Source organism: Trachinotus anak, unplaced genomic scaffold (assembly GCF_046630095.1).
Source record: "Trachinotus anak isolate AG129_WGS33_773 ecotype Australia unplaced genomic scaffold, CSIRO_AGI_Tana_v1 ptg000004l, whole genome shotgun sequence".
In the NCBI taxonomy this organism is placed as follows: domain Eukaryota; kingdom Metazoa; phylum Chordata; class Actinopteri; order Carangiformes; family Carangidae; genus Trachinotus; species Trachinotus anak.
The window spans coordinates 17,740,368-17,767,968 of record NW_027273855.1 but is presented as its reverse complement, the minus strand read 5'-3'; the positions used below and the strand labels follow the sequence as shown (position 1 = coordinate 17,767,968).

The window sequence follows — 27,601 nt, the reverse complement described above, 5'->3', positions numbered from 1 at the left end:
TTATTTAGATACTGTAATGATTTGAGCTGAATGCTAATATCAGCACAATAACATGCTCAAAATGACAATACTAACTTTCTGATGTTCAGCTAACCAGCTGCACACTAACCGGCCACATTCAGGTATAATGTTCACCATCTTAGTTTAGCATGTTAGCATGCTAATAATTGCTAATTGGCACTAAATATGACATGCAGCTGAGGCTGACTAAACTTCGTTTGACTTAACTAAACCGAAATGTTTTTAAGGTCATAACTTTTAGACTGATTACTTTACTACACTGGAAATGATGAGGACCGGTGGTAATGTATAACTGTAAAGTGTGTAAAAGGGTCATTTGGAGTCCTGTTTAGAACTGTGTAATCATGTTACTGCACTGTTGGATTGGGTTAAAGGTATTTCAGGTGACTACTGAAGAGTTGCAGAACATATTTAGGGGCTTTTGTGGAGCTATTCAGTCATTGGGGTTTTGATTTGATTTCTGCTCCTCACTGGGGTCATCCTGCGGCCATGCCATTTGCTGATTTCTATATTTGCTGATGTCCTCTTGATGTGTTTCAGAGTCATTAAGCATCATTTGTCTCTGATAACAAAACTATTACCCCAGTCGCAAAAGCCATTAGGGGTTTTCCTTAGACTTCCATTTAGCATGAGGCCTCACTGAGAGCTGCATGTTTACCCTGTAATGGAGTATCCTGATTTGCCACTGTTCGGACATACAGAACTGCTAATGACCAATCCCCTGTAATTGCCTTTGGAGTCTCTGATGGTGGATTAATTATGTAGCGTAATTTGCACATTATCAGCTAAATTGCCTCAGCAAGACTGGGGTTAAATTACATTGAGATATAACATAATATTTGGTAAATAATTTTTTTAAACATAAATAGGATATTTTCAGAGAGCAGAGGTTTGCTCACCAACTATCCTGGAAAACCTTATTTGTGCTGAGCAGGGAAAGGAGATAACCGGGGGCAGGCACGAACGGGAACAGTACTGTGGCCTAGGCACTGTGCTGAAAGGAAATCCTCCTTCTTCCTGTTCTATTATCAGCTCAACATAACAAGTGACGGCATAAGCAGACACCCACTGCAGACCAAAAACAAAACCTGTAACAGGTAAATGGTGTGTTCCTGGCACATTCTTTAAAGTGTTACAACATTGATCTTGATGAAATTCTCCTAAAAAATACTATAGATATATATCTTTTCAATGGGATCCAAAAAACTACAATAGGGCCGATATCTTAAATTATGACTGTGCCAGTAATTGTGTTGAAAAAGAGAGATCTGTGAGCACTCTGTGAACATATAAAAAACAGAAAGGGTCTTTCCATTTGTTATTGAGTAAAGCTGAGAAGGGCTGTCTAAAGTAATCTACCATTGTGAGAGAGGGGAGATTGGCTCCATTGAGGGTCTCACTACTCAGCCAAACCCCTTAGCGGTCCAACGGTCGGCTCAGAATAACCCTTCTAATAAGTCACTTGGAAGAAAATGTGGGGAGTCAGCTGATTCCTAATCCGCTCTCTCTTTCTCGCTCTGTGCTCACACATCAAGAGTCAGATTGATATGTGCAATCACATGAAAGCCCCTCTGCGGTGGGGCTATCATGGTCTAGTAGACCTGCAGATGTTTTTGTGTATGTGTCTTTTAGCAAAATGAGAGCTGGGTGAAGCATTTGCAATGGAAATCCCTCATCCATAATATGCCTCAAGTGTAAACAATAGGATGAGAGAACATTAACTGCTAGGAAATGTGTGTATTCATCTCTCTGACATTGATACAATTTACATATTATGTCTGTGCTGATTCATTAGATTTAGAGACAATTGAGAGGTGTAACACAATCATAAAAAAGATCCTCATTGTGCTAAATCTGTTATGTGATGTGTAAATGCAATCTGTGATTAAAAAAAAAAGAGTCCATGGAACATCTATGTATGAGATAATAAATTCTTTACAAGAAGTAGGCAAAATTTCATCACCTGTGTATGTTTGAATTGACCATTACTGTAGATACTCAGCATACAATCTGTTCTCTCAAGTCTACATGCAGGCACTACATGCATGCACTTTTTTCATACTGTTGCCTTGCAGGGGTGAACAAAAAGTCAAGGGCATTGAGATGATTGACAGGTCTATGAACTATTACAGACAGGCTCTGTTTCTCTATCTTAAAATCCTAATCATTCCCTTTCCAAGGGTTTTATTAGTAAATGGAGGCACTTTCTTTGTTGCCATGAACATCAAGTCAATTTTTGCTCCAAGATATTCAGTTTATAGTTTATGATAATGTATGGAGATGGCGTTACGTAAATGACAACACATATTTCACGCAAATACTTTCAGTGGCGTAAAAGACTGCTAATCATTTGTTGGCAAAGCGAAAGATAAGAAAGCCCATTTCTACTGTTGTATTTGGCAGTTTTATTTGACACTATAATGACATCTATGATTGTTGTTTCATGTTACGTTTTTTACTGTGCTGCTTCTTCCTCTACAACACTGGCTGCCAGTCTGGGAGATGCTCCTCTTTCTTTAAACTTTTCCCTCCTTTTTCAAGTATTGTTCCCAATAGAGCTCATGCCCTATTTAAAACAATAGTAATGCAGGCTAATATAACCAGTCATTGATATAAGCTCAAAGAGATCTCATCAAAGTAACGTCACCTTCTTTGTATGTATCTGTTCCAGCTCAAACGGGGAAGGTAGGAAGTCGCCGAGGTAACGATAAGTAATCTTAAGGAATCCTTTGCAGTGCAGAATGCTGGAGAGCCATTTTAATGTCTGCACCACAAATCCACCAACCATTACTGACTTCTCCATGATTGCTATAACATTAAATGAGGTAACAGACAGTATTACATTTTATTTTACATTTTTGCAGAGGACTTAAAGGAGCTATTTGTAAGTTTTTCTATAGCTACATACCCAGCGTTAGCATTAATAGTTCACTTACCAGTCTAGAAGAAACATTCCAAGTTCAGCATCAAACTTCATTCCTTTACTTGCCACGAGCTGCCTCCAGGGGTGGAAAGCAACGTCAATGTAAACCATGTCTCTATCACACCTTTTCTTCTACTAAAGTTAATGCGCTAATGAGCTAGCTGGGGCCCATCTTGTCAATTTCTAATAGCGACACACTGCAGCCTCCAATCTGCCCTGAAGAATTAGTGGTGCTCTGAGGGTGTATTATAACCTCTTGTCTTTTAAATGCAACAATGGTCAAAGTTCTTGTCAAGCAATAATAACTACCATCCATTCCCAGCAAGAAACTATGTTCGGAAAAAGAGAATAAAGTACAAATTGCTCCTTTATATATTAGAACATGGATTGGACATTCACTAATAGGCCTACTATACTTCACCTGACAGCTAATCATCCTTGGATGTTTGAACCCTTGAACCCTTAAACAACCTCATGCTTGCATCTTGTGACTAATATCACAGTTGCTTTCACACAGTCGAGTGTTTCTCTGAGAGCAAATACACAGATGCAATCCCACATTACTGCAAACTGTATGCAACATGGTTGTACTGCTGTGCTTAACTGCCCAAAACACCTTGTCAATAAAATACCACAATACTTACATTTTCAGTTCAATGTATGTTATGTTATGGGGTTTATTTTTGGAGGGGGGGGGGGGGGGGGGGGGGGGTGCAAGCATAGAAATGTTTTTGCAAATACTGACATCATTTTTCACCTGTACAAACAGAAAATAAGTCATGTCTGTTGTTAATCATTTCAACACCCTTCTTTGGACAAATATAACCTTTAGACCGTGAATAGTCCCATCTCAACTATGTGACTAGGGTTTTTGACTTTAGACAACACGAGCATGTTAGCTCACACCTTACATATACTTATACAATCTAAGTCTGTTATAATAAACTCTATGGAAAATGCTATGAAGCACAGAAACAGAATCAGAGAGATCCTTTCAGAAGTGTATTTAACCTTTGTTACTTGATACGGCCACTACAGGACATTAATGTAGGTGGAGTTACTGTGGTGTTTTTATTCTTCATCACTGAGATTAATTTTCATGAAAACAGCACAGGCTCTGCAGATAGATACTTGCCTTCACTGACTGTCAAAGTTTGTACATTTGGAGGGCAGTGAAGGCTATAAGATTGGGTTACAGGATAACTTTACATCATTTGTCTTTCAAATATACTATTGTGTATCCCGTGCTTTGTACAGTTCCCTTTGTGGCATGCCTCCCTGCATCATTTTATTCTGTGCAGATTTTTTGTTATATCAAAGTAGGTTCATTGTCTGGAAAGTCTTTTCAGATATACTTGAAATGAACGGCTCAATAAAAAACCCGACATTTAAATGAAATAAAATGTGTTTTATTAAACTGTATTTTGAGAAAGATCGGCACTTAAGAAACAACTACCATCTTTAACTTGTGAAATGTGATAATTTATGATTATATCTGTGATATTGTAACGCATGCTTGCAAATAACAAATGAATGAATTTACATTCTATTTAATGCTTACTGGATTATAAAAAACACAAACTTTAGTAATCTGAATGCATGGCAGGAGATAAAGCAGTAGAAGGTCCTGGTCATGCCTGTTGGCAGGTAGTTGCTATGCAAAATCAATGGAGGAGGAAGCAAGGATATTAAATATTATGTATTTCTCTGTCTACTCTATTGTTTATGTGTTTGTTTTGTCCTCTTAATATGAACAAAGGACCAACATTTTGTCCTACATAAAACACAGACGCCCAGGGCAACTTTCCCACTAGTAATATTCTGTTACATTTTTACACCCTGAAAATGAATACATTTTGGCAATGATTGTAAAATCATAAAAGGATAAGCTTACGAATGCCACATACCACTGTTACTAAATGGCGTGTAATGTTTAATGTTTGAGGTTTAACTCCCCTCACCAGTGGCAAGTAGACAAAATGTATTAACTGTTTACCAGTGAGCAGCTTTGCAAACAAATTGTTCTCTTTACCTTCCACCTCTTCAGCATACCTGCCTTCAGTTCAGTCAGTTCAAGATTAGGTAAATGCCTCACTCAAAGTTGGAATATTAAATGCATGGAGATGTCTGATTATTAGTGCAGAGCTAATAAACACTAGTTTATCTTTTCACCTGCATGTCTTCAAATAAAAGGGAGGCGGAGTCATGCTGGTACACTCGGCCTCAACTTGTAGACCTGTCTGTGAGGAGGGCAGAGGCAGCAAGGGAGGGGTAGCTGCCGACATAATTATAATACAGAAGAGTGAAGTAGCCGTAGACTCGTGAAATAATAGAAATATCTCCTCTCTTGACTGTGTCAGATACCCTCTTTACCAAATGCCAGATGTCCGTTTGTGGCGCTGAGGGGAAAGCTCATGTTTAATGGCGTTTTGGAAGTCTCCGCGGCGCTATTCGGGTGGAAGAGGAGACATTACGGCGCGGGTTAGCTAACGTTAGCTCGTTAACAAGGTCAGTTTGATTTTTGTTTTCTGTCGCTGTTTTAGCACCGGCATAATTAAAAATGCCGTTCTCGTCGCCTTTGCTAACTCGTCTCATTTGCAGCATATGCACAGACTCCGGTCCACTGACAGGACGGGTTAAACCAGTTACATTTCTCATCAGCATAGACTCTTGACGTTAGCTTGTAAGTTAGCCCCCGCTCGGTGGCTATCACGGCTCAGTCCGTTTGTTCTTACTCGACTTTGGTGCTCCAGGTTTGGGAGTGATAGAGCTGGTTCACGTTAACACTGCCTTGTGGAGGTTATAGCCCAGAAGCAAGCTTTTGTTATTAACAGGATCACCGGAGCAGCCTGACTGAGCTAACGTCAGCTGCAGCAATTTGAGAGCGCGGAGCATTTGTGCTCCAGCTCGCTCCCTGTTTCCGCCTAGAATAAAACAGGTGCACCTCTGCGCTAGCGATGGGCAGATGCAGGTTAGCACTCAACGCAGCCATTTATTGCATTTGCTGTTTTTTTTTCAGTTTTGCGCAGATCTAGGCCACGATTTCCCATAAAGACGTAGTTGAACTAGTGTGGGCTGCTGAATTATTTATCAAGGTTGAACGTCGTAGGTGGCGTTTCATTTACAAAGGCCTCGTCTACCGAGTCCAGTTGAAACGGGGGCAACTGGAACGGGCCCGGTAGCTAACGTTTTTTAGTTTGCTAGCGCTAGCAGTAAGACTAACTGGCTAGCAGACTAGGTACTTGAACATTTCTGTTGGTTTTGTTAGCAGTGTCTGTGTATTGTTGAATCACAACGTCCAAAAACGACATCTGTTGTTATCAACCACAGGTTGTTTTTTTTTTTTTTTTTTATTGTTGATGTTTCATTGGAAGGGGCTGGTTTAGCCCAACTTAGTATTAGCGTGAATTTCCTAACGTTGCAGTAGTTCCAGTAGCTTTGCTTTAACCTTATCATTTAACGAGTTGGACCATGTATGGCAAGTAACATCACAATCATTTGCAGTAGAAACTGTCAGTCAGTTCAAGTGAATTAAGAAAATCAGCCCGATACATCATGACAGTAGCTAATTTTCAGATAAAAGTGTCACTTGTTGGGAGGCTTTACAGAGCAGTGATTTAGCGTTGCCATTGTTTTACACTTGTAACTTCACGCTTGCTTCATAATTTAGATACGTCTGAATTCATAAAAACTACCACAAAACGATTTGTTGACTTCTACACTGGGTTTTGACAACATACAGTAGTTTTCCTGTAGCGTGAAATGAGTTTGCTCTCAGGTCATCATGCCAGGTTAGACTTTCACTCAGCCAAGGCCGATTTTGTGTTTTCTCTCCACATATTTCATTACTTTGTTGAACAGTGCAGAGGGCAACACAAGGGAAACATCCAATTGCGAAGCAAGCTTGTCTTGTGGATATGTTTGTTATTCAGCTCATGCACTATCTGGAGGCTGCTGGATGTGGTACGTCAATTCAATTGGCCCTGAGTGCCACTGTGCATCAGAGCCCTAATTATTTTTGATGGTTTTCAAGTTTTAACTACTGTTGAACTGCAGACGGCGTGAATACTGTGGTTGTAAACTGTTTCGTCCCACTGGTAGTGCAGGCCTCAGTGTGAAATGGCCAGAAATCACTTACACTCAAGCCTCTATCATTCTGCTGTTTACTATATATGAATGTCATAGAAACAGTGAGGTTTTGATAAGTTTTTAGTGTATACACAGTTGGAAAATCAACAAATTTTATTACACTCAACTCCCTAATATGTATCAAAAAGAACATATTTTTATATGACCCTTGTTTTAACACTGGGACTTTTGACATGATATTTCTTAAATATTTTAGCTAGAGTGCCTTATAGCTTGGTCCCAGTTTTGTCATTAAGAAATTATAATGACCATAACAATGAGGCACAATTATTCCCTCTTTGAGCATTGTAAAATGTCATTAAGGCAACTTGTGTTTTTTTTTTAAATGAACTTTGAATATGTGCTTTGTTTGTGGACCATTTTATAGGCAGAGTGATTGTGATAAAGTACCCTGAAGCCTTACCCAAGTCTTTTAAGGTCAATCCTCTCAACTAAAGGCAGCATGGCTTCATTTTACTATTTTGTCAAGCCATGTTTTGATTGTCTACTTTTTCCTGAAATGACATGTCTTTGTTAATGTTAAGGTTTACTCATCTTAAACGCATCCAATTATGCACGTTTCATTTTATTATGGTTTGTTGCTCATTTGAACGGCGTGTTGAAACACTGCAAATCAGCATATTAAAACGTTTCATATTTCTTAATGAGATGTTGTTTGAATTGGATTCTGAATTACTCACACAGTGTGAAATGAGAATGTGATAGAATCTAGGCCACATTGTGAAGAGCTTACTTTGATGCTCAGATGTTTTCTTTTTTTTCTTTTGTGTGTGTGTGTGTGTGTGTGGCAACAGCCTGAGGTGAGGTGTAATACTCATATCTTAATTAAATTAAGCTCATGGGCAAAACCTATTTTCATGTTAATGTTTGTGTTTTACATATAAACACAAATGGATAGATGAATCAAGCAATACATTTTGTCTTTACACTAGGCTGGCCATTGAAGATTCAGCCTTTAATTATTCTCATATGACCATGAGACTGGTCAGTGTTTTTCTTTAGTCTAGGATCTCCAGAGTCAAATGATGGCTGTAGAGGGAGAGAGGTTCATGGGGTATAAATCCCACTGAAGTGACTCAGTAGATAAAGATCCCAGATAAGGTGCATGTCTCAACTTGGTTAATGGGTTAGGTGAGACATGAATCAGTATTTGTAACCAGTATGTCACTGCTTTTTTTTTTTTTTTTTGTTTCAAAGTGATTTGTCTCATTAATATATTTTTGAAATTCTCTTTATTGGATACATCCATCTAGCGTTTCAAACTACATGCAGGATGGTGGTGGGTACAGGATCCCTGTGGATGAAAACCGATTGTGTGTTATAGTTTTCCCAGCTGGCAGTCTAGTCATAACAGTCCACTTCTGTGCCAGAAACTCCACACTAGATACCTGCAGTAGATGGTAATCATCATCATTTCCACTGAAAATGAAATACAGAGATTACTCAACATATAGTTGTTTTTTGTATTGTCTTGTATACTAATACATGTTTGTATTAGTCACCAACAGTAGATGATCTATTGGCACAATAGGTTTTCTGTTGCTGCCTTTGTATATACGTTTTTGTTTGGTGATGAATCATACATTTTTAAATGCAAAAGTAGTGGGTTGGCTTGTGTCAATAGCACTGGCTGAGCTGTATGCTACTATAGAGATACTGGCCATTATATATGATCAGGCCTGAATATTATGGGCAGTTATTGTAAAAAGGTAGTGAAGGAGATGGAGTAGACAGACTAATCCATAGAAACCAAAGTTGCAAAAGTAACTGTTAGTGGTAGGATTTTTATCAGGTTAAGAGAAGGCTGAATTGTGGTTTGTCAGAAAGGGCAGAGATAATTTCAACTACACAATCCATAGTAATATAGGCTATTGTTTTTAGTGGCTTTGAACATTTTAAGAATAAAGTGACCAAACATTCAATATGTGTCGGCATAGTTTCAATTGTAAAGGTCACTTACGAATCTGTGTGTGACTTAAACTTTATAGGACAGAGTTGCCACTCATAATGTCTGAAGCTAATGGCTTGTAAGCCTTTCAGAAAATGTATTCCCTTCATTCTTGTCCTTTGCAACATGATATGGGAACTGAGGCTTTGGTGCTATGGTTAAATGTTCTGAAAACCTTAAAAGAAGGTGCAGGTTTAAGGACATTCTGATTAGTTAAATTGAGTGATTTATTTTTGCTTTTACGCCAATCTTAGCGACTGGATAAAGGTCTGCACAGAATCGGCAGGATTTACTGCCACTTTTCAGAGATTCTGATCACTGCCACCTGCAACAATGTTTTCTATTGAAAACCTTTCTGGCCCATTCAGCAGGGAAAATACAGGCACTCATGTGTTTAATAAACCATTGTTAGAATACATGAATTGCAAACAAGTCTCATGAAATAGGTTTTAAAGGTTTAAAAAAACAATTTCAGACAGTAGGAACTAAAAGTGAGCAAAAACATGGATGTTATCCCCGTTTCTCAGATACTTGATGTCAATTCTCTGAGGAGCAGGTTCAAACCAGATGTTTGTTGTTTGGAGGATTTGGATAGGAATGGTAATTTCTTCTAATACTACTCGGGTTTAAACAAAATGTGTAATTGAATGTCTGATTAGTCTTAAAAGAGAGAAGGTGAATAGATGAGTGAGAGAACTAAACGAATCTCAATCTTAGTATTATTTTCTATTGAATTTGTAGTCATACAGTTTACTGAAAGACGATGGGCTTGCATGCAGGATTCATTTCTATAATGACTGCCTTTTTATTATGTTCATTAAATTTTATATCTTATCCCAAAACAGTCAGGCTGAGCATCCATTACTGCTTGTATTTGGGTAAACACATGTATATTTTGATTTGTGTGTTGCATCCTGTGAGATCTCTGTCCCATTGCAGTGCAGCCCTCTTTTACAGGCCATTTCTTACATTAGTATCTGAATATTGCCAGTTTTGTTAAAACAGCATAAAACTTGTTACAGGGATTGGTTTTGTATATAATGACTGATAACATGATGTAGATTCTAGTTCAGAAGATTGGCCGGAGATTGAAATGTATTGTGCTAAGACCTTCTGTGAAAAGTCTCCTTCTGGCAATATTTTGAATAGTTTAAGTTGACGTCACAACCTTGTGCCAGTCGGGCATTAGGATTCCAGGCAATTGGCTGACCCTCCTCTGCCAGTTTGAGTGCTACAGGATTGGGGTTGGCTGGGTCAGCACAATGGAAGCTCTAATTCCAACCCTCAGGGCACCTAATTAAAACTTACGACCAAGACAAACAACTTTTAACACTCATACATCTCATGAGAATGACTTTTACTCAAAATACCATGACAAAGAAGTGAAGATCAAAAGGATATCTATATTTTTTTCTTAAAAAAAAAAAAAAAATGTTTACACTTCTAAATAGAAAATTGAGATAAACCCTGCATTCTGGTAAAATATAATTTCTTTTAAGCATTTATGAAATTGCATGCATTCTGGGTAGTGATTTATTAATTCCAAATATTGTTTCAGTTATAAATTCTAGTGGGAAGACAAATACTGTGATCACTGTTGTGCACCTGTTGTGCACCTGTTTATTTAGACTGAGTAGTTTATCCTGTAGAGTCTTAAATGTAAATTTCAGCCATTAATATATCATATCAAAGATTTAGATAAATCATTGTTGATTTGTGTCATCACTGATGGATGTAGTCAAGTGTAGTACTATATGCTTTCAAACTACAGTGTTGAATACACAATATGCAGTTTTAGCACACAATATACAAACTATGTTGGTAGTATTGTGGTGAGGAGATCTGCTGAGATCACTGAGTATGAATTCTTATGAGCAGAAACTTGACTGTGAAAGCAGAGATACTAGTATGTTTGCACTGACGTCTTTTCTTTTATCACTCATGTTTTTTTGTTGTTTTTTTTGTCTTGTCCTTTTGTTCTTTTTTTCCTCATATAGCTGGCTGATATGGCTGTCTAACAGGCTCCCAAAGATCTCTTCATGGATCACAGAGGACAACAAAGAAAAACCACTGCATCTGTGAGCAGCACCAATAACTAGGGAATCAGACCTGCAAGCATATCATCAAACTGATTTCAGTGCATGTGGCCTCCTCAGTTGTTCATAGACATCTGTTGGGCAGCCCAAAGGCCTATTGCTATGCACTATAAAAGGAGAGACATGAGCTGTGGGGATGCTGGGAGGAGCAGGCTTCTTTCGTGCAGGACTATCCCTCTGGTAATAGGGCTTCTAGTGACCATGGCCCAGGGCATTGTGCCAGAACAGCAAGAGACAGTGGTGGAGATGATACCCATGGAACTAGAAGCGTCCATGCAGTCCTCTGTACTCTCTGAGCTCCAGGCAGCTGCATCTTCAGTTGGAGAAGGGCCGCCTACAGCCATCCCAGATTACTCTACAAAGAATGGGGGAGTGCATACTGGCATACCTGACTCTTCTGCAATCGTGGGCCAGGTGTTCCAGTTGAAGGTTCCCCCAGGACCTGCCAATGCAAGCTGTAATGTCCAGGTAAGTACATTAAATATTTGACATAACATGAATAATTCAATATTTAGATAAGTCCATTGTAGATCTTATGTGGGAAATATTTGGCATGTAATATTGAATCCCTCATAACCCAATAATGTGTTGGTATTTACAAACAGTCACATGTAAATTATTCAACATTCATTTAATGCGGTCAGAATTAATCAGTCAACTGGAGCAGTATTTGTTTAAGAGACTCAGAATAACAAAGTGGTATGTGAGAACTTTGTTGTTGCACTGATAGACTGAAGGTCATTTTTTTTCTTTTTCATTTGGGTGGTGCCTTTTATTTGTTTGAGTACTAGCTGCAGGGTTTACGTTAACGTCTAAAATGTATTCCTCCTTAATCTGGATCTTAATGCTGAATAAAAAAGTGGAAGGCTGAACCTAATTTTGCTGTAGTACAAGGTTTAAAACATTATTTTGTACAGAACTGAATCATAATGACATTGACAACTACTGTATTTTGGTCTTAGCTATACTCCACAAGTGTATAATAGAGCTATAGGTGAACTTAAATGAAAGAATGACAATGACATCTCACTGAAGATGTGTGCAGTTGTATTTAATTTAATAAAAACATTCATTGTCTGTTTTCCCTTATGGGGACTACAGTGTCCACATATACCAAATTTTTTTCTATCATTGTAGAAACAGGATAATGTAGTATAGTATTTATTCCCTCAGTTGTGATCACAGTATCACTGCTGATTGAAGCTGACTGTGGTGCAATTTGCTTCAGTCAAACTTATGAATGAGATGAGATGATTATTATTGGCCCAAGTGTGATGCAGAATGATATCCTGTCATACAGTAATAACTCAAAATGAAGAGTGATGACTCACATAGTTGTTATTATGAATAGGAGCTCACTCTGCTTCCTTTTTATATTTGGCAAGATTTGATAAACTGAATGGAACTGGGCGGGCGGTTGGGAAGGGGTTTGAGTTTGGGGAGATACTGAAAGCTTTTCTGCTTTTACCTGAATGTTTTGTATTCATCTGTGGGGTTTATCTACTTCCTGTTTCAATGGCATGAAACGGAGAATAACTCCTAGATGCTACTGCAAAGATTTACTTGGTTTTCTCTGTCTGATATCATTGTAAAATGTAAGCTCCAAGTCAGACTAAGTAATTTTCAGTCATCACTTGGGTCTGGTAACTTTTCATGGTACTTCGTAATTATTTTTGATATGATCATTACTTCACAAGTTAGTAATGAGATTTGCCTTGTACTTAAGTTTAATCTCAGCAGTATCTCTATAGTATAAAATAGTAATTGTGATATGGTTTCTCATCCTATAGCTCACTGAGATGGGAAAGGAGACTTTACCCTCCTGGTTATATTGGGACAAAGAAAGCTGCATTCTGAGAGGTTTGGCACTGGATCAGGATAAAGGTGTGTATCATATCTTGGTGTCTGGAGAGGAGTTAATTGAGAAGACTGGCAGCCAATTGTTCCCCAACACAGTGTTCTCTATTGAAGTATACCCAGAAGAAAGAGCAGACAGTGAACCAGCCCTGCTCACTCTACAGTCCGATATCACTGGCCTTCAGCCTTTCACATGTGCATCTGAGGAGCCTGTGACCGTCCTCACTGTCATCTTGGATGCTGACTTGACAAAGATGGTTGCTGAACAGAGGGCCAACTTACTGGGCATTATGAGAAAATTCTCTCATGTGCCCCTGGAGCAAATGAGGGTGGTACCTGTTGTCAACAACCGCTTATTTGACATGTCAGCTTTCATGGCTGGACCAGGGAATGCTAAGAAGGTGGTGGAGAATGGGGCCCTACTGTCATGGAAACTCGGATGTGCCCTTGACCAGGGCAGCATCCCTGACATTAGCAGTGTCCAATCCTCAGCAAAGGATGGGACCATGTCAGCGAGGCTGGGGTACCCAGTGGTTGGCTGGCACATTGTGAACAAAAAGCCTCATGGCGTGAAAAGGGTCAGACGGCAGTTGAACAATACACCTACTCCAGTGCCCTCCCTGCTTCCTCCAACTACCCACCCAGAGCCCCCTATACGTGTTGTTCCCACCCCAACTTCGCCCTCCATTACTCCAGCAACAGACAACTCTGCTCCCCCTGTCCGAGGCCCTTTGCCTCTTCCAGTGAAGCCCACAATGAGGGTCAGAGATCAGATAGCCCACACACCTGTTTTTGGGCCTCCCCAACCCACAAGAGTACTAGGAACTACAAGCACCATCCCTATCCAACCAACCATGACCCGGCCTACATTTGTGGAGGCCACTGCTGTGGCAACACCACCAAGCACCACCAAAAGACCCAAAACCTCTTCCACAAGGAAACCCAAGAAACCCAAATCTTCTACTCCAGCTCCCCGGGAACCCAAGTCCACCACAGCTAAACCACCCAGACGCACCACTCCTCTCTCTTTGGCTCCAGACTCAAATCAAACCCCAGAGATGCGTAACCCTATTGATCAAGTGAATGCATGGGTTGGCACATACTTTGAGGTTAAGATTCCTCCTGATACATTCTTTGACAGGGAGGATGGTACTACTGATAAGCTACGTTTGACTTTGAAGAAGACCCCTAAAGAAGCAGTGAATGAAACATCTTGGATCCAATTCAACAGCACTATCCAACTTTTGTACGGCTTTCCAGAGGAGCAACATGCGGGGAAACATGAGTACTTCATGTTGGCCACCGATAAGGGTGGGAGGAGCATCATGGATGCTTTTGAGGTACGAGTCAACCATTGGTCCATTAATGACAAACCATCAGTTGTGTTTGCTGCCCGTTTCCATGGTGACCCCAAAACTTTAAGCAATGATATCCATAAGAAGATTCTTTTGACCAAAAAGTTGGCTTATGCCCTTGGTGATCGCAACAGCAGCACAGTGACCCTGAGAAGCATCACTAGGGGCTCCATTGTGGTTGAATGGACCAATAACAGTCTCCAGCAAAGTCCTTGTCCAAAGGACCAGATCACAGTTCTCAGCAACAGGATCTCTGATCCCCAAGGGACACCAAAACTGGCCTTCATCAAAGCTATGGAGCCAGAATTCAAACCCATTAACATATCCATTCGTGGTACAAATAAATGTCAGAGCTACACGTTCATCCCACCAGGAGAGGTGCCACCGCCTGTTCTTCCTACAGCTACCCCTTCACCTGGGACAGGTCGTAGGAGCAGTGATGATGTTTACCTACATACTGTTATTCCTGCTGTAGTGGTCGCAGCCCTGCTGCTCATCGCTGGAATCATTGCTATGGTCTGCTATCGCAAGAAGCGCAAAGGGAAAATGACCATAGAGGAGCAGGCCACATTTATCAAGAAAGGAGTCCCCATAATATTTGCAGATGAGTTAGATGATTCCAAGTCACCCCCATCCTCTAGCATCCCTCTTATCCTTCAGGAGGAAAAGCCTCCACTTCCCCCTCCAGAGTACCCGAACATGGCTGGCCCTCATAGTACCCTGCTTAACCAGGATCTGCTGGAGGAGTATTCCATTTATCAAGATGATGATCCTAATGCCCCTCCTTACCAGCCCCCACCTCCATTTACTGTCCCCATAGAGGGCAAAGGCTCTCGCCCCAAGAACATGACGGCATACAGGTCACCACCTCCCTATGTGCCTCCCTAACGCACACTGGAGCTTTCAGTTTGGAAAGCAGGTGCAATGTAGGGATGCTTGTTGAAAACTACTACAGGAGTAATTTTTCATGTGTTCAATGAAATGGCTTTGACTTTGTAGACGCAAGGCAACCATACCCATATATTTGACCACAAAGGATAAGACACTGTATCGTACAATTCTACTACTGGCACAGGGCAAATGGATGGGGAACAGTTTGTAATTTCCAACACTCTTTTTTTTTTTTTTTTTGTTGTCCTTCAGATCTGCTTTTGACTTCTTGCATATTCTTTTTTGTCTGTTTTTGCCAAGAAGAGTCAGTTTTATCTTCAATGATGTACTATTTCTATTGTATAGAAAATAATAAAGAAGCAGGAAAGACTGAAGCCCACAGGGCCTTTGAGCAGATGTCACCATGACAACAGACTTGAGGCTCTCCCTCACAATGTTAATCTTTATGAGTTCTGTATCACTCTTATCTGTCCTTTGGCTAGGTTTACTAAGATTTTGCACCTGTTATTTCTAGAGTGGAACAAAATACAAAAAGCCAAACTGAAAGCATGAAAAACTTTATTTACACAAAAATCAGTTTGTATCTTAGACTTTGATCTTTCTCTGCTCTCTTCTTTGCTTTGCTCCCTCTTGACAATAACATGCAAACCTTGCACTTATGCAAATTCTTGTTAAACCTTGCACTATGTGTCTTGCACAGAATTGAACACAGTAAGTGGTCGTCCAATAAGGAGAAAACAATTCTTTTTGTATCCTTGAACTCACCACCTGACTGAGATTCCTCTGGTACTTGATCACAAAGGACATTACACTGATCACGCCTGTTGTAGATGTAGCCTAATTAAGTTACAAAACAAATAATGACTTTTTTTTTCTTAATGTGTGCCACTGAACCTGCCTGTGAGATAACTGGTTTTGCTGTTGCCAAGGTGATGTCTGTGGTCACAAGGCAAACCTTGTGGGGTTGCTACAACAATAATGAAGGGGCCAATGGAATGCTGTGGTCCACAGCAAGGTGAGAATAATATTGGCAACATGGTCAATGAGGTGAATCCACTGTCTTATATTCAGTTGGTTTTTATTGGTGTGTGGGGTGGGTGGGCTTAGAGTACTGTATCATCACTGCTCTGCCTCCAGGTGTGTTGCACTGTTATGTGTAGTGCATTGCCTATTGTCAGTTCAGATGAGGCATGTGGACAAGGGGATGTACATAATTGTGTGCCTGTGAATTTAAACAACTCCATAATGTTAGTGTTTTATCAGTAAACATAGTCGGGAAAGGGAGGGCCAGAGTGGGAAATAATTTTATTTTTTAATTGTATGTCTAGATTTATGATCACAATCATAAAAAAAAATGACTTTATAGTTTGTGAGGGTACAAAAGAACATTTACTTGCCTATCACAATAAAAATAATGCATTATCTCAATATGATGGGGAACAAAGAAACCACAACAATATGTGAATTATGTACATTTCATATCTGATATCACCATATGAAAAAATGGATAAAAATCTAATGTTTTTACTGAGTTTTTGATACAGTCTTAAACTTGTTTTATGAAAATATATTAATAAAATGTAATACTATTTGTAAAGCCTCAAAGATTGTGTTTTATTGAGACAGTGGCACTGGATTAAAATTACTATGTTTTCAGCACAGATGGTTATAGGTTTATGAAAGGGCTAATAAACACAACTTACCACAGAAATTACAGTGCAATATACAGTAAATTCAAAATCTGCTATGATGCTACACAGTATCACATTGACATGGTCAAAAGCAGTAATGTTTTTTTTTTTTTTAAACAAGTGGAGGAATTAAGTGCAAATTATGGTATATTTTAAGGTGATTTTAAAGTCAAATAAGTGATTTTTAAATATCTTACACCCTTCTTTGTGTTCTAGATTTGTTTTGCCATCAGATATATAAATCTATAGTACAAGATATAGCGAAGGACCTGTTGCATTTTTGTACTCTTGCTTGACAGTATGTTATATTCTTAACAGAATTTCTGGTAGCAGGCGGCTCCAATCGGCTCTAATGGTTGGCTGGTTTTGGCTATAACATGAGCTACACACTCTTTGTTGTAATAAACCAAATACATAGCAGGCTGCCCTTTAAGAGACAGTGTGATATTTTAAGAGAATTGCTCCCTTTTGTGCCATTTAGGTGGGCAGGTTTTTCTTTTTTGGCTTTGTGCTGTAGAAATATCAATAACACTGACTAATATCGGCTCTTAAATTCTTTCAGTATAGAACTTCTGTATGATGGCTTATTCAGGAGAGGTCAGAAACAGGTTTGTTGGTTGACACCTTGCAGACAAATGTACTTTTTCCAGTGCGATTTGCAATGCAATACATTTTGACTTGTCGTCCTAGAACGAAATCCTTTAACTGCTGTAGCAATAATGTGCACTTGGTGAAAAGTTACTTTAGGAATTAATCAAGGTACTATTATATTCTCCCTTTTGTACCTTGTAACAAACAGTGTGGTCAGCTAACTTGACCTTCCAGTCCATGGCTTGTTGGAAAGAGAGTATTTTTCACACTGACAAACACCCATAACTTCAAACATGGCAGTCATGTGTCTGCAGTGGTTGGAGCTTCATGTTGGATGTGTGACTGTGAATGTGAAAAACTTTTTTTTCTTATTGTTTATTGTCAGTGCTTTAATTATGTTATCTGCCTGGCTCTCATTTGCCCAGTCTTACCAGTCTTAGGTATCATACCACATAATTGGTAATTATGAGGTGGGTTATGTTGCAAATTGAGTGTAATACTCATTTATCAATTAGCCAACAACCATCTAAGTGTGGGCGACTGACTCAATTATAAGAGATATTAGTAACACCGGATAGTGTGATTAAACACAACTTAGTGAGTTAAACAGGAATGTGGGCATTTCACCCCTTTTGCCTAAACAGACATGATTTCAGATTTTTATTGACATGGTGTGCAGCGCAAACAATATAACGTTGACAAAACAATGACTTACAGCTGGAATAAAGTGCAATATAAATTACTTTAAACACAGATGTAGAACATTGTTCTAGAAGGCACCCAATTTTCACATATCTCTTGCTTTTAATAACAATTTTGATAGAGCTTCAATGAGTGGTCGATTAAATTATTAGCTGATCGACACAATTATTTTTGTAATCAGTTCACTGTTTAAGTAATTTTTCATGCAAGAATTTGCTGTTTTTCCTTGACTTACATGATGGTAAAATAAATACCTTTGGGATTTGGGCTATTGGTCAGATTACCCAAGACAGCGGATGATGTGAACTTGTGGTTTTATTGACCAATCAATAATTAATTGATGCAATAATCAGCAGATTTACTATATAGTACTTTGGCAAGTACTTTTACCTATTATTCAATACATATATGCTTTCATTCTTATTATGAAAAGAATGTGATCCCCTCTCCCAGGCGGTTGTCATTAGAAATGCTGCTGACCATGTGAATCCCTGGATAAACCTTTATTTCTTCAAGCAACGTTGGGGATTCTGAAATCATACAATCTGTTTTTGTTCTAGCAGCACATTACAGACAGGAGTCACATCTTCTGATGTTGCAGTTCAGGCAGGTGACAGCAGCTCTGTGGAGTTGAGTTACAAAGTACAGTACAAAATACAGCAATGCACACAACTGTCCTTGATAATATTTATATATATAATATAAATTATAAAGGACAGTTGTGACTTCTAACACTGTCTTTTTTTTTTTGCACTGACCTATTGTAAGCTTTAAAAATAGGGATTTCAAAGCATTGTTCAAACTGGCCCTTGTTAAAATGCACCAAGACACCTTTAACAAAGTGACAACTGTCTGTAAAAGTACACAACCTGCTGTGGTTTTCTGAAAGTACATCCTCTGTATGTAGGGATATGCTCTCTATTAATACTCTCCTTGAAGGATCAGATGAGTAGTTTGAATCTACAAATGGACTTGAGCTAATCGATAGCAACAGCTAGTGGGAGGTAATGAGACTGTATCAAAATGTGGAGTTGAAGCTATTTTATGCCCTGCCAGTCTCTCTCTTCATCACCCCCCCCCCCCCACCCACCCACCCACTCATTAATAATGTACTGGGCATGAAAGTTAATGTATGTGATGAAAAATGTATAACCTCATGAAGACCTATGGGAAGAACTGACCTTTGTTGAGTTGTTGATGTTTCTCATGCACTGCACTGGATAACCTGCTGTTGTGGTTTCTTTGCAGCGCTGCACACAAAACAACTAGTCTCATCCGTTTTGTGACTTTTCACATCTGAACTGAGATTGTAGTTGATAAAATACAGATGAATACAACTATCTTGCTTTATAATTGTTTCAAATAGCTTCACAGATTTCTACGAGTTCACATTTTGTATTTACGCAGCATCTGCTATGTTGTTTCAAAAAGTGGCAGAACACTAATCAAAACTGGTGTTCTCTAGGCATGTTTATAATTTCGTGGGTCATAACAAATTCTAATTAGACCTGTAGCCACGCCAGTCCAAGCTGTCACTGCAAGCAGGAGTGTAATTATTTCCACTGCGCTGTATCATTGATGCAAACTTTCTTCTTGACTCAAAAAAGAAAAACTAATCAGTCTTTGTGTGCACCCTAGTGCTTGAGGAGGCGGGAAGGTGATCTGCTACTTAGCAATGGAAATAGCAGAGAGTGTTTGATGGTGGGCAGCACCACACAGTATGAACAACTCTGAGTAGGTTTCATTAGATGCCCAAAGCCCAAGAAATGCGCCACTCTGTTTCCCATTAGGCTGAAAGCACAATAAAAAAAGGAATAATAATAATAATTGTCCAAATTGAATGGGAACCAAATGTATATTTTTCATATTTTATTATAGGCAATCCATAGAAAATGTTTTGTATAATATACACACCATATTAGAATAATAAAAAATGTGCAACTCTAATACAGTACATCCTATACGTTATAAACATTTTCAGATAGTAGAAAGTGAATAAAGGCTATTGTCAAAGCCATGCAAGAGCTGAACCGGTTTTACTTTTGTATGTAAATAAATATTAAAACCCAACAAGAGTAAATACAAAAATGTCTGCTAATGTGACATTTCTCTCCAAAAAGTGTTGGTTCTTTTGTTCTATTACTCAGCGAAATTAAGCCGAAGGGAGAAGAAATTGGTGGTGGTGGAAAAATATTTCAAATGAGACTGACCATCTTAAAGAGATTCGTTAGCCAGCTGATTAACCATTGTTATTAAAACTCCACAGTCAGTCTATCAAGAATATATATATATATGTATTCTAAACTCTTTAAAAGAGGAGCTGGGGCATTTTTAATTCTCAATTTAGGTCACTCACTTCTACTACAAAAAAGTTTTTGGGCTAACTAGTGAGTAGCTAGCTGGCCAGATACTTTCAATCGTGATCTAATAATTTGAGCCATGTTTAATTAACACAGTGTCTCAGTCTCTCATCAGAGAGGTGAGCTTCAATGATGAGTAACAACATATTACCAACCGTGTGAAAAGGGAGTTTTTCCTCCCCCCTGTCGCCAAGCTCTTGCTCTTTGTGTGAACAGTTGGGTTTTTCTCTATAACGAAGTAAGGTCTCGACCTTCCCCTGTAAAGTGCCTTTACTTCCATACTCAGGGCAAAAAGGTGATCCCCACAAGGTAAACTATTAAATGTGAAGTTTTTCTCCATTGATGTGATCACCTGTGCTCTACGGTTGCACATGCATCAAGTGGTGCAGTGATCACAACAGTACACATTTGTGTGACTACCACACACACATACAGTAGAAAAGTGGTTTACACAGCATTTAACATAATGCAGACACCAAGTGCAGAATGTACTCACTGTCTCCGGCTCATGACATTCCTTAAGAAGAGAAAGTTTCTGTCGTGTTGGTTAGAATAAACAAAATAAACTTTTGGTTTGCTTATTTGTATGAAGTCTCATGTAAAGGGACAAACTGGGGTACTTTCGTGGTGTTTGCAAAAAAAAAAAAGAAAAAAAAGCAGTAGTGAAATCAGCTGTGATGAAGTGGTGTGTGAAGGTGGGAAAAGAAAGACATTACAATGCAGCGTTTCAGTAAAGGCTCCATTCCCATCCAGTAAATATCAACTGTCTCTCTTCCTCCATTAATATAAGGTAAGATCATTTGTTATCCCACTGTGGGTTTTCAGAAAATGCACTGACACAAATGTCATGCGCAGGTCACTCTCAGATGTTGTGGATGTGGCCTGTGATCACATCACTGCCATCGCGCTAAGACTGGATGTGTCACACACATTATTTTCTTAAAGGTGTCTGGAAATGTGCTGTTAACTCTGCCATCAGCGTTTTTTTTTAGGCAGTAGTTTGTGATTTTTAGTGTTGTATGAAGAACTCTGAGAACACACCTTTTGGAGCATTTCTGTTCTGCAGATGTGCCTCCAACTCTCACAACCTTTGTTTCTCACAATACTTCAAAACAATGGTAAGATTAGGCTAAAGGCTGGGATTAGTTATCTGATGATTATTGTTAAGAAAGAGTTAGTATGGAGGCAATTAATGCCGCTGAATGTGTGTGTGTATGTGTGTGTGTGTGTTTGAATTCCCTTGCAGCACTGATAATCATCATGATGAAGTCCTCACCTCGGCTGCAGCTTGTCCTCCCACCAACAATGACTGCAGCGCCATCTTGTGAAAGAATGAAGTGAGTTCATCTGAATGCTTTTCAACGCTGACACAATGAGCTTGCTCGCCCTGAGCGCTGCATAGCAAGTCTATTCAGAAGCACAAGTATTTGTCTCGTCAGTTGTGGTTGAACAGATCTTACATTTTGGGACAGGGCGGTGAGAAAGCACGGCTCTGGGGCTCGTTGGGGAGAACAGAGAGAGAACCAGAGAGGGATCACCGCAGTATCAGTAGATGGCAGTAGCATCACACCATAGCAAAGGTGCTGATTAATAACCTTTACATGGGATCATCGTGGCTTTTGTAGACAGGGAACAAGCAGCCTTAAGCTGGTGCTGAGCAAAATCTAAAAAAAAAACCACAGTTATTATTTATCAGATACTGTGTGTATAGGCTACAAGATCCTGTTATAAGATATTTGAGCTTATTTAAATTCCTAATCTACAGGTGAACCAATGGAGGAATCTCTGATGTTTTCTATTTGTTAAACAGTGCATCAGCAAAGAAGTGATCCTCTGTTAATTCCCGTTGATAATAAATGTGTCGGCCTTCTCTCAAGTCACACTCATAATTAGAAAGTGAGATAAGTTGGAACAGCTGTGAGACGCCATAATTCAGTCACAGATTTAGAAAGTGTAGACTAATTGCATTTTCCCTCTTATCTCATAAATTGGATCCATTCCAGAGCCGGGATGGGAATCTTTGTCTTAACCCATTTGCGTGTATGCTGTGGATTTTCAGTGGCGTGACAAAGCTAAGAGGTGTGGGGGGCGGGTGGGTGGGAGGGGTGTTCATAACCAACTAGCAGTGAAGACATGACAGATGCTGTCTTGTACTGGCTGCTCATGCTGGCGGTAATGGTGTGAGCAGCATTCGAGGCTGGGGCTCGCTGCGGGCGCCGAGGACAGCGGCAGGAGACACTTGTCATGTGAGAGGTTATTAGAAACATTTGCATGGCTTTGCATTTGAGAGTGGAGAGGACACAGCAGCTCTGAGGTCAGGTTACAGCCCCCCTGCTCGGTAATGTCATGTCGAACCAACCTCCACCTGACTTGCAAAGATCACAGCAGAATCAACATGTAGTTTTTTTTTTTGTTGTTGTTGTTGGTTTTTTTTTTTGCTCTAAATTATACACAACGCAGCAGCAGGATCACTGTCACTTCATGCATCATACAGCACTCTGTGGTATGCGTGGAAGCTTTTTCCCCCTCTGTCATTACTTGCAGGTCAGACAACACACAACATCTCAAAATAAAACATGAGTGTCGCTCAGTATGTGGTTGCTCTACACCATTTCTACCTTTTGCAGGCATTGTGTGATCTGCCTGTCTCATGTTAGCACAGGATGTTTGTGCAGAGCTTTGGTCTCTGCGTCCTCCGTGCTCCCTGCTGGCCTGATGGCCAGATGGGTCAGTGACTGTGTAGCCGGGGCTTGGCGGGCCCCTTCTGTTCTCTGTGAGGGTCCACTCATGGGATTGAAACCCCAGAGACCAGAATTCTAGAAGCTGGATCACAAGGTAGATGGGTTGCAAGCTGAGCTGAGACGTTCACGCACATATGCGTGAACGTATTAAACTGTATTAAACTCCTGGTGGGGATAGATCTGTCAGAGGGCATGATGTTTTACCGATTACAATGGAATTAACAAAAGCAAATGTGATTTTATTTAATAAGCTAGAAGCAGACCTGATCTTTTATCATTTCAGACAAGCTGTTCAGGAGGGTTACATTACTGAAGTGAGATTTTTCTTGTCATGTCATGTGGAAATTTAGTCAAGTCATCTTCAACTGTTATTGCAGTCCATTAACTCCATTGTGAAGATACATAATTGATGCAGCCGTTGGGTAGAGTTTAATCAAATGGAGAGTGCTCCACACTCCACCGCCAACTGAAAAATGAGGCACACAATATTCAGCGATGTAGTTTGCGAGGTAAGACTATAATTCACGCTTTGAATTGATTTATAATCATTTGACTGTACACTTCCTGCACAATGCCCGAAGCAAAAGTCGTAGCTTTTAAGCTTTTAAAGGTGGACTCGTGAAGGATTTATGAGCCTGAATTAGGATCAGCAAGTAAAAGCATCACCCCAGACACCTGTTCCTGCTAATCTACTCCCAGACAAGCAAACGAAAAAGTGTGGCGTGTGATTTATTCTCTGTACCTTTTGGTTTTTCAATTTCATTTCATCTTTGTTTGATGTGGATTTCTACCACTCTTCCCCAACTATTCATTTCCATTTCAGAATTTTGTGCTTTTCTTAGGCCTTTACTTTTCTTTGAAATAACAGTGATCTGTGTGGGATGTGGAAATGCATTGTTTATTCCATGCTCCTTGAAATCAAGGGCTTAGCTTTCCAGTTAAATTTCACAGCCAGCCAGCACTTATCTCTGTCAACTCCTGTTTAAGCCACACATGATCCGCCTCGGTTTAAACGCAGCTGGCTTTTGTTTGTACCGTGAACCTGAGCTGTGATTCCACGTTAAAGATGTGCTACTTTATTTCATACAAGCTTCTAAAAGTGAGTTGCATCTCGCACGCAGCCAAAGCATTACAAATATGCAACATATTCTCGAGATGTATGCCAGCACTCGATACGTCTTTTCTCCATGAGTGCATTTTTCTGACAGGGGAAACTGGGGAAAAGCGGCAGATTAGTGCACCTACTCAGCTGCGAATCCTGAAGAGCGTTCGTCTCACTCAGGCGTCTTAATACTACAACAGTCAATTAAATCCATGAAGTCAGATATGTAATTTTCAAATAATCATTAACTGGGGTGGGGGGGGGGGTTGGAATTATAAGTTTGGATATCAAAGAGATGGGAGGGGAAGTCAGGGAGGGTGACAGCGAGAGCGGTATAACAGTCATTACAGTAGAGGCAAGACGTACTAAATCCCCCAGCCAAAGATGAGTGAAGATAAAGGAGGTGACTGAGCTAATTGTGTACTGTCAGAATCCATATCTCTAACGACTGTCAAGTGAGCAAATTTCAAATGTATTCTCTCCACCCACCCAACTCCCCCCAGGAGTAAAAAGTGGTGAGAGAGAGGAAGAGAGAGAGAGAGAGAGAGAGAGAGGAATAAATACCAGGAGACACTAATGTGATGAGAATGATGCCTGGTCTCTTCCGCTGATTAAAAATGCAATAACGCTGTGACACACACACACACACTGTGCAGCCTTAGCAGGGCAAGGAGTGACTCTGTGGAGCCACAGATAAGAAATGGCACCCAGTGACCCCAAACCAATTTATTCACTCAGAAAAATAGGTACTATATCTTTTCCTGGGATCACTCATAGCAAAACAAACAGCGTTTCAGCTGCAGAGCCCGTTCACCAACTTAATGCGGGATCTTCCTTCAGGTGGTAATTAGTGCCTATGAGAAGATGTGGATTTTATGATTCATGTCTAACCACAGGCTATCTTACTGTACCACTAATTATAAAATCTTAGTGTCTCTATGTGCTGCTCTCAGTAACAGGGCTGATTTATTGAGAACAGAGGAGATGCAGAGGAAGCAAAAGATGCTGGTAAACAAAAAGCATCATAAGGAGGTTTTGAGAACAAGATGCGGTGGGGGAAAAAAGTAGGAAGAGTGAGGAGTGTCTTTATCCACCCTGCGTTATATCAGGCCTCAGTTGGTCACTGACGGGAAGCAGATAAGGTTTCACTCCGGCTGGAGTTGGATAATTGGACATTTATGGAGAGATAGGAGAGCCCAGGGCCCAGGAGCCATGAAACAGAGCTAATCTAGACTCAGCATCAGTAAATTGTCTGTGAAAGAGTGCATCAGGAGTTCTGACAAGATAAAGAAGGCTTTCCTCAAAGGCGGAGCCGGACCAAAGTGACATGAAAATTCAGATAGAAAGCGAGCCTGAGCCTTTGATGCCGGGATTTCTACATGTCACATGAGGCGCACACTGAAATGTACATTTCACAGAGCAGCGGTGTCACCTTGTCATCCAAATTGGGTCACGCAGACGTGTAATTCATACACAGTGAGGACAGTTTTGACAACTTTGTAACTCGACAGCTCTTAAGAGTCAGAACTTTTGGCAAGCATGCACCATGTACATTTTTAAACTCTATTGTTCAACCTCAAATGTTCCACACATAATAATGTGCGACTGACAGTCCTTGGAGTTTGAAACATTTAAGTCCTGGTGGAGTGTGCCTTGCTCTCAGTCCACCATGATTAGTTTCCTCCCTTTGATGTTTTTCCCCACTTGATTCTCCCAGGAAACTGCTGCCTACAAAACAGGTGTATAGTGAGCAGGTGGGTTCCTTACACAGGAGCCTTGAGCGTTTTGAGCTGGAGTAAACCATACCTCACTATTCTAGGAAGTTAAAAACCACTCCTGAATGAGCCATGCTTAGATTTTTGAAGATCTCTTTAAGTTTTTTTTTCCTTTCTATATCAAGAGCCAGAATGCCATTGCTTGTTTAATGTTTCTTTTCTTTTTGCTGAGCTGCAAATCTAAACTCTGTTCAGCCCCTACTGATTACTTGCACACAGACACTGACACAGGCAATTAATTTGGTGGGGGAGAGGCTAGTCTTAATTGGACATAAGTGGGATTTTTCTTGGCTGTGTGCAACAGAAAATGACAGACTGTGCGTATGAGAAGTAAAGACCATCTGGTCCCACAGGAGCTGAGAGAGATGCCAGACAAATGGAAAGAGAAACAACACAAAACCTGTGTGGGTAAGGATGTGTCTCTGTGTCTGTCTCTCTCTCTCTCTCTCTCTCTCTCTCTCTCTCACACACACACACACACACACACACACACACACACAAACAGAAAAGAGGAATCAGCTGCTCTTGGTCATATATCACTTGCCCATGTACCAGCCTAGAGGGAGACGCTCACTGGGTGCAGAAACAGAAGTCTTTCATGCGTGGCCTATTCATGTTTTCATATAATAATCAATATTGAAAATAGGAACATTACGCTCGCAGGCAGGCACAGGAATAAAGAACGGTTAGCTTGTAAAGGCTTGGTCATCAGCAGAACAAATTGATCTGACATGTTATATTATTCATGTGGGGGATTGGTGGCGAGAAAGGGAAAGCAACAACGAGAAAGAGGGATGACGGACGAGACCGAGGGAGCAAAGGGTAAGTAAAGGAGTCAGCGAGTGGACATCCTCTCCCCTCGCACGGTCTCATCTCTGCATGACAGCACCGCTCAGCGAGCTCGCTAATGTGCCCTGTCATGGGGTGAGACAGTAAACGAGCACATGACATTTCCATCAGTTTACAGAACTGGTTGATTAATTGTACCCCTTCACACATCAGTTTAAACACACTCTCCCCCGCTATGATCCACACTCATACAAACAGACTCACACATGCAACGCACACAGAAATAACTATCATGTGGCGTCTGGTTTAATTGTATAAAAGATAACAAAATGATTTTATTACATGTTCATAATATAGCAGATATCACAACATACTTGCATGATTGCTCTGATATTAATGTTTCCCACACCATATGATTAGGCATAATGTACCCAGTACGAAACTATGTAAAACAAACATGCGAGCAGATACAGGTGTGGGGGGGTAGGGGCAGTGGGAGGGGGAGTGGGGGAGTGGGGGAGGTCAATTCAACAACAGATTAAAGCCATATTCTGCCAATTAATGAAGCTTAGTCCTGGTAAAGAAAACAAACCGCAGGAGGTTGCCGAAG

At 40.1% G+C, this 27,601-nt stretch overlaps 1 protein-coding gene across 2 annotated transcripts; it reads left to right on the top strand.

The window, feature by feature from the left end:
• The first annotated feature begins 5,160 nt into the window (after window positions 1-5,160).
• On the top strand, window positions 5,161-16,831 carry LOC139620711 (dystroglycan 1-like). 2 transcript variants are annotated; one of them, XM_071476510.1, is made up of 3 exons: window positions 5,161-5,452; window positions 11,039-11,605; window positions 12,928-16,831. In XM_071476510.1, exons 2-3 carry the CDS (start codon window positions 11,183-11,185, stop codon window positions 15,235-15,237), a joined length of 2,733 nt encoding a protein of 910 aa, XP_071332611.1. In that variant the 5' UTR covers window positions 5,161-5,452; window positions 11,039-11,182; the 3' UTR covers window positions 15,238-16,831. The 2 variants fall into 2 exon arrangements, with proteins under 2 accessions (XP_071332611.1, XP_071332612.1); XM_071476511.1 differs by lacking the exon at window positions 5,161-5,452 and adding an exon at window positions 5,500-5,915.
• The last annotated feature ends 10,770 nt before the right edge of the window (window positions 16,832-27,601 follow it).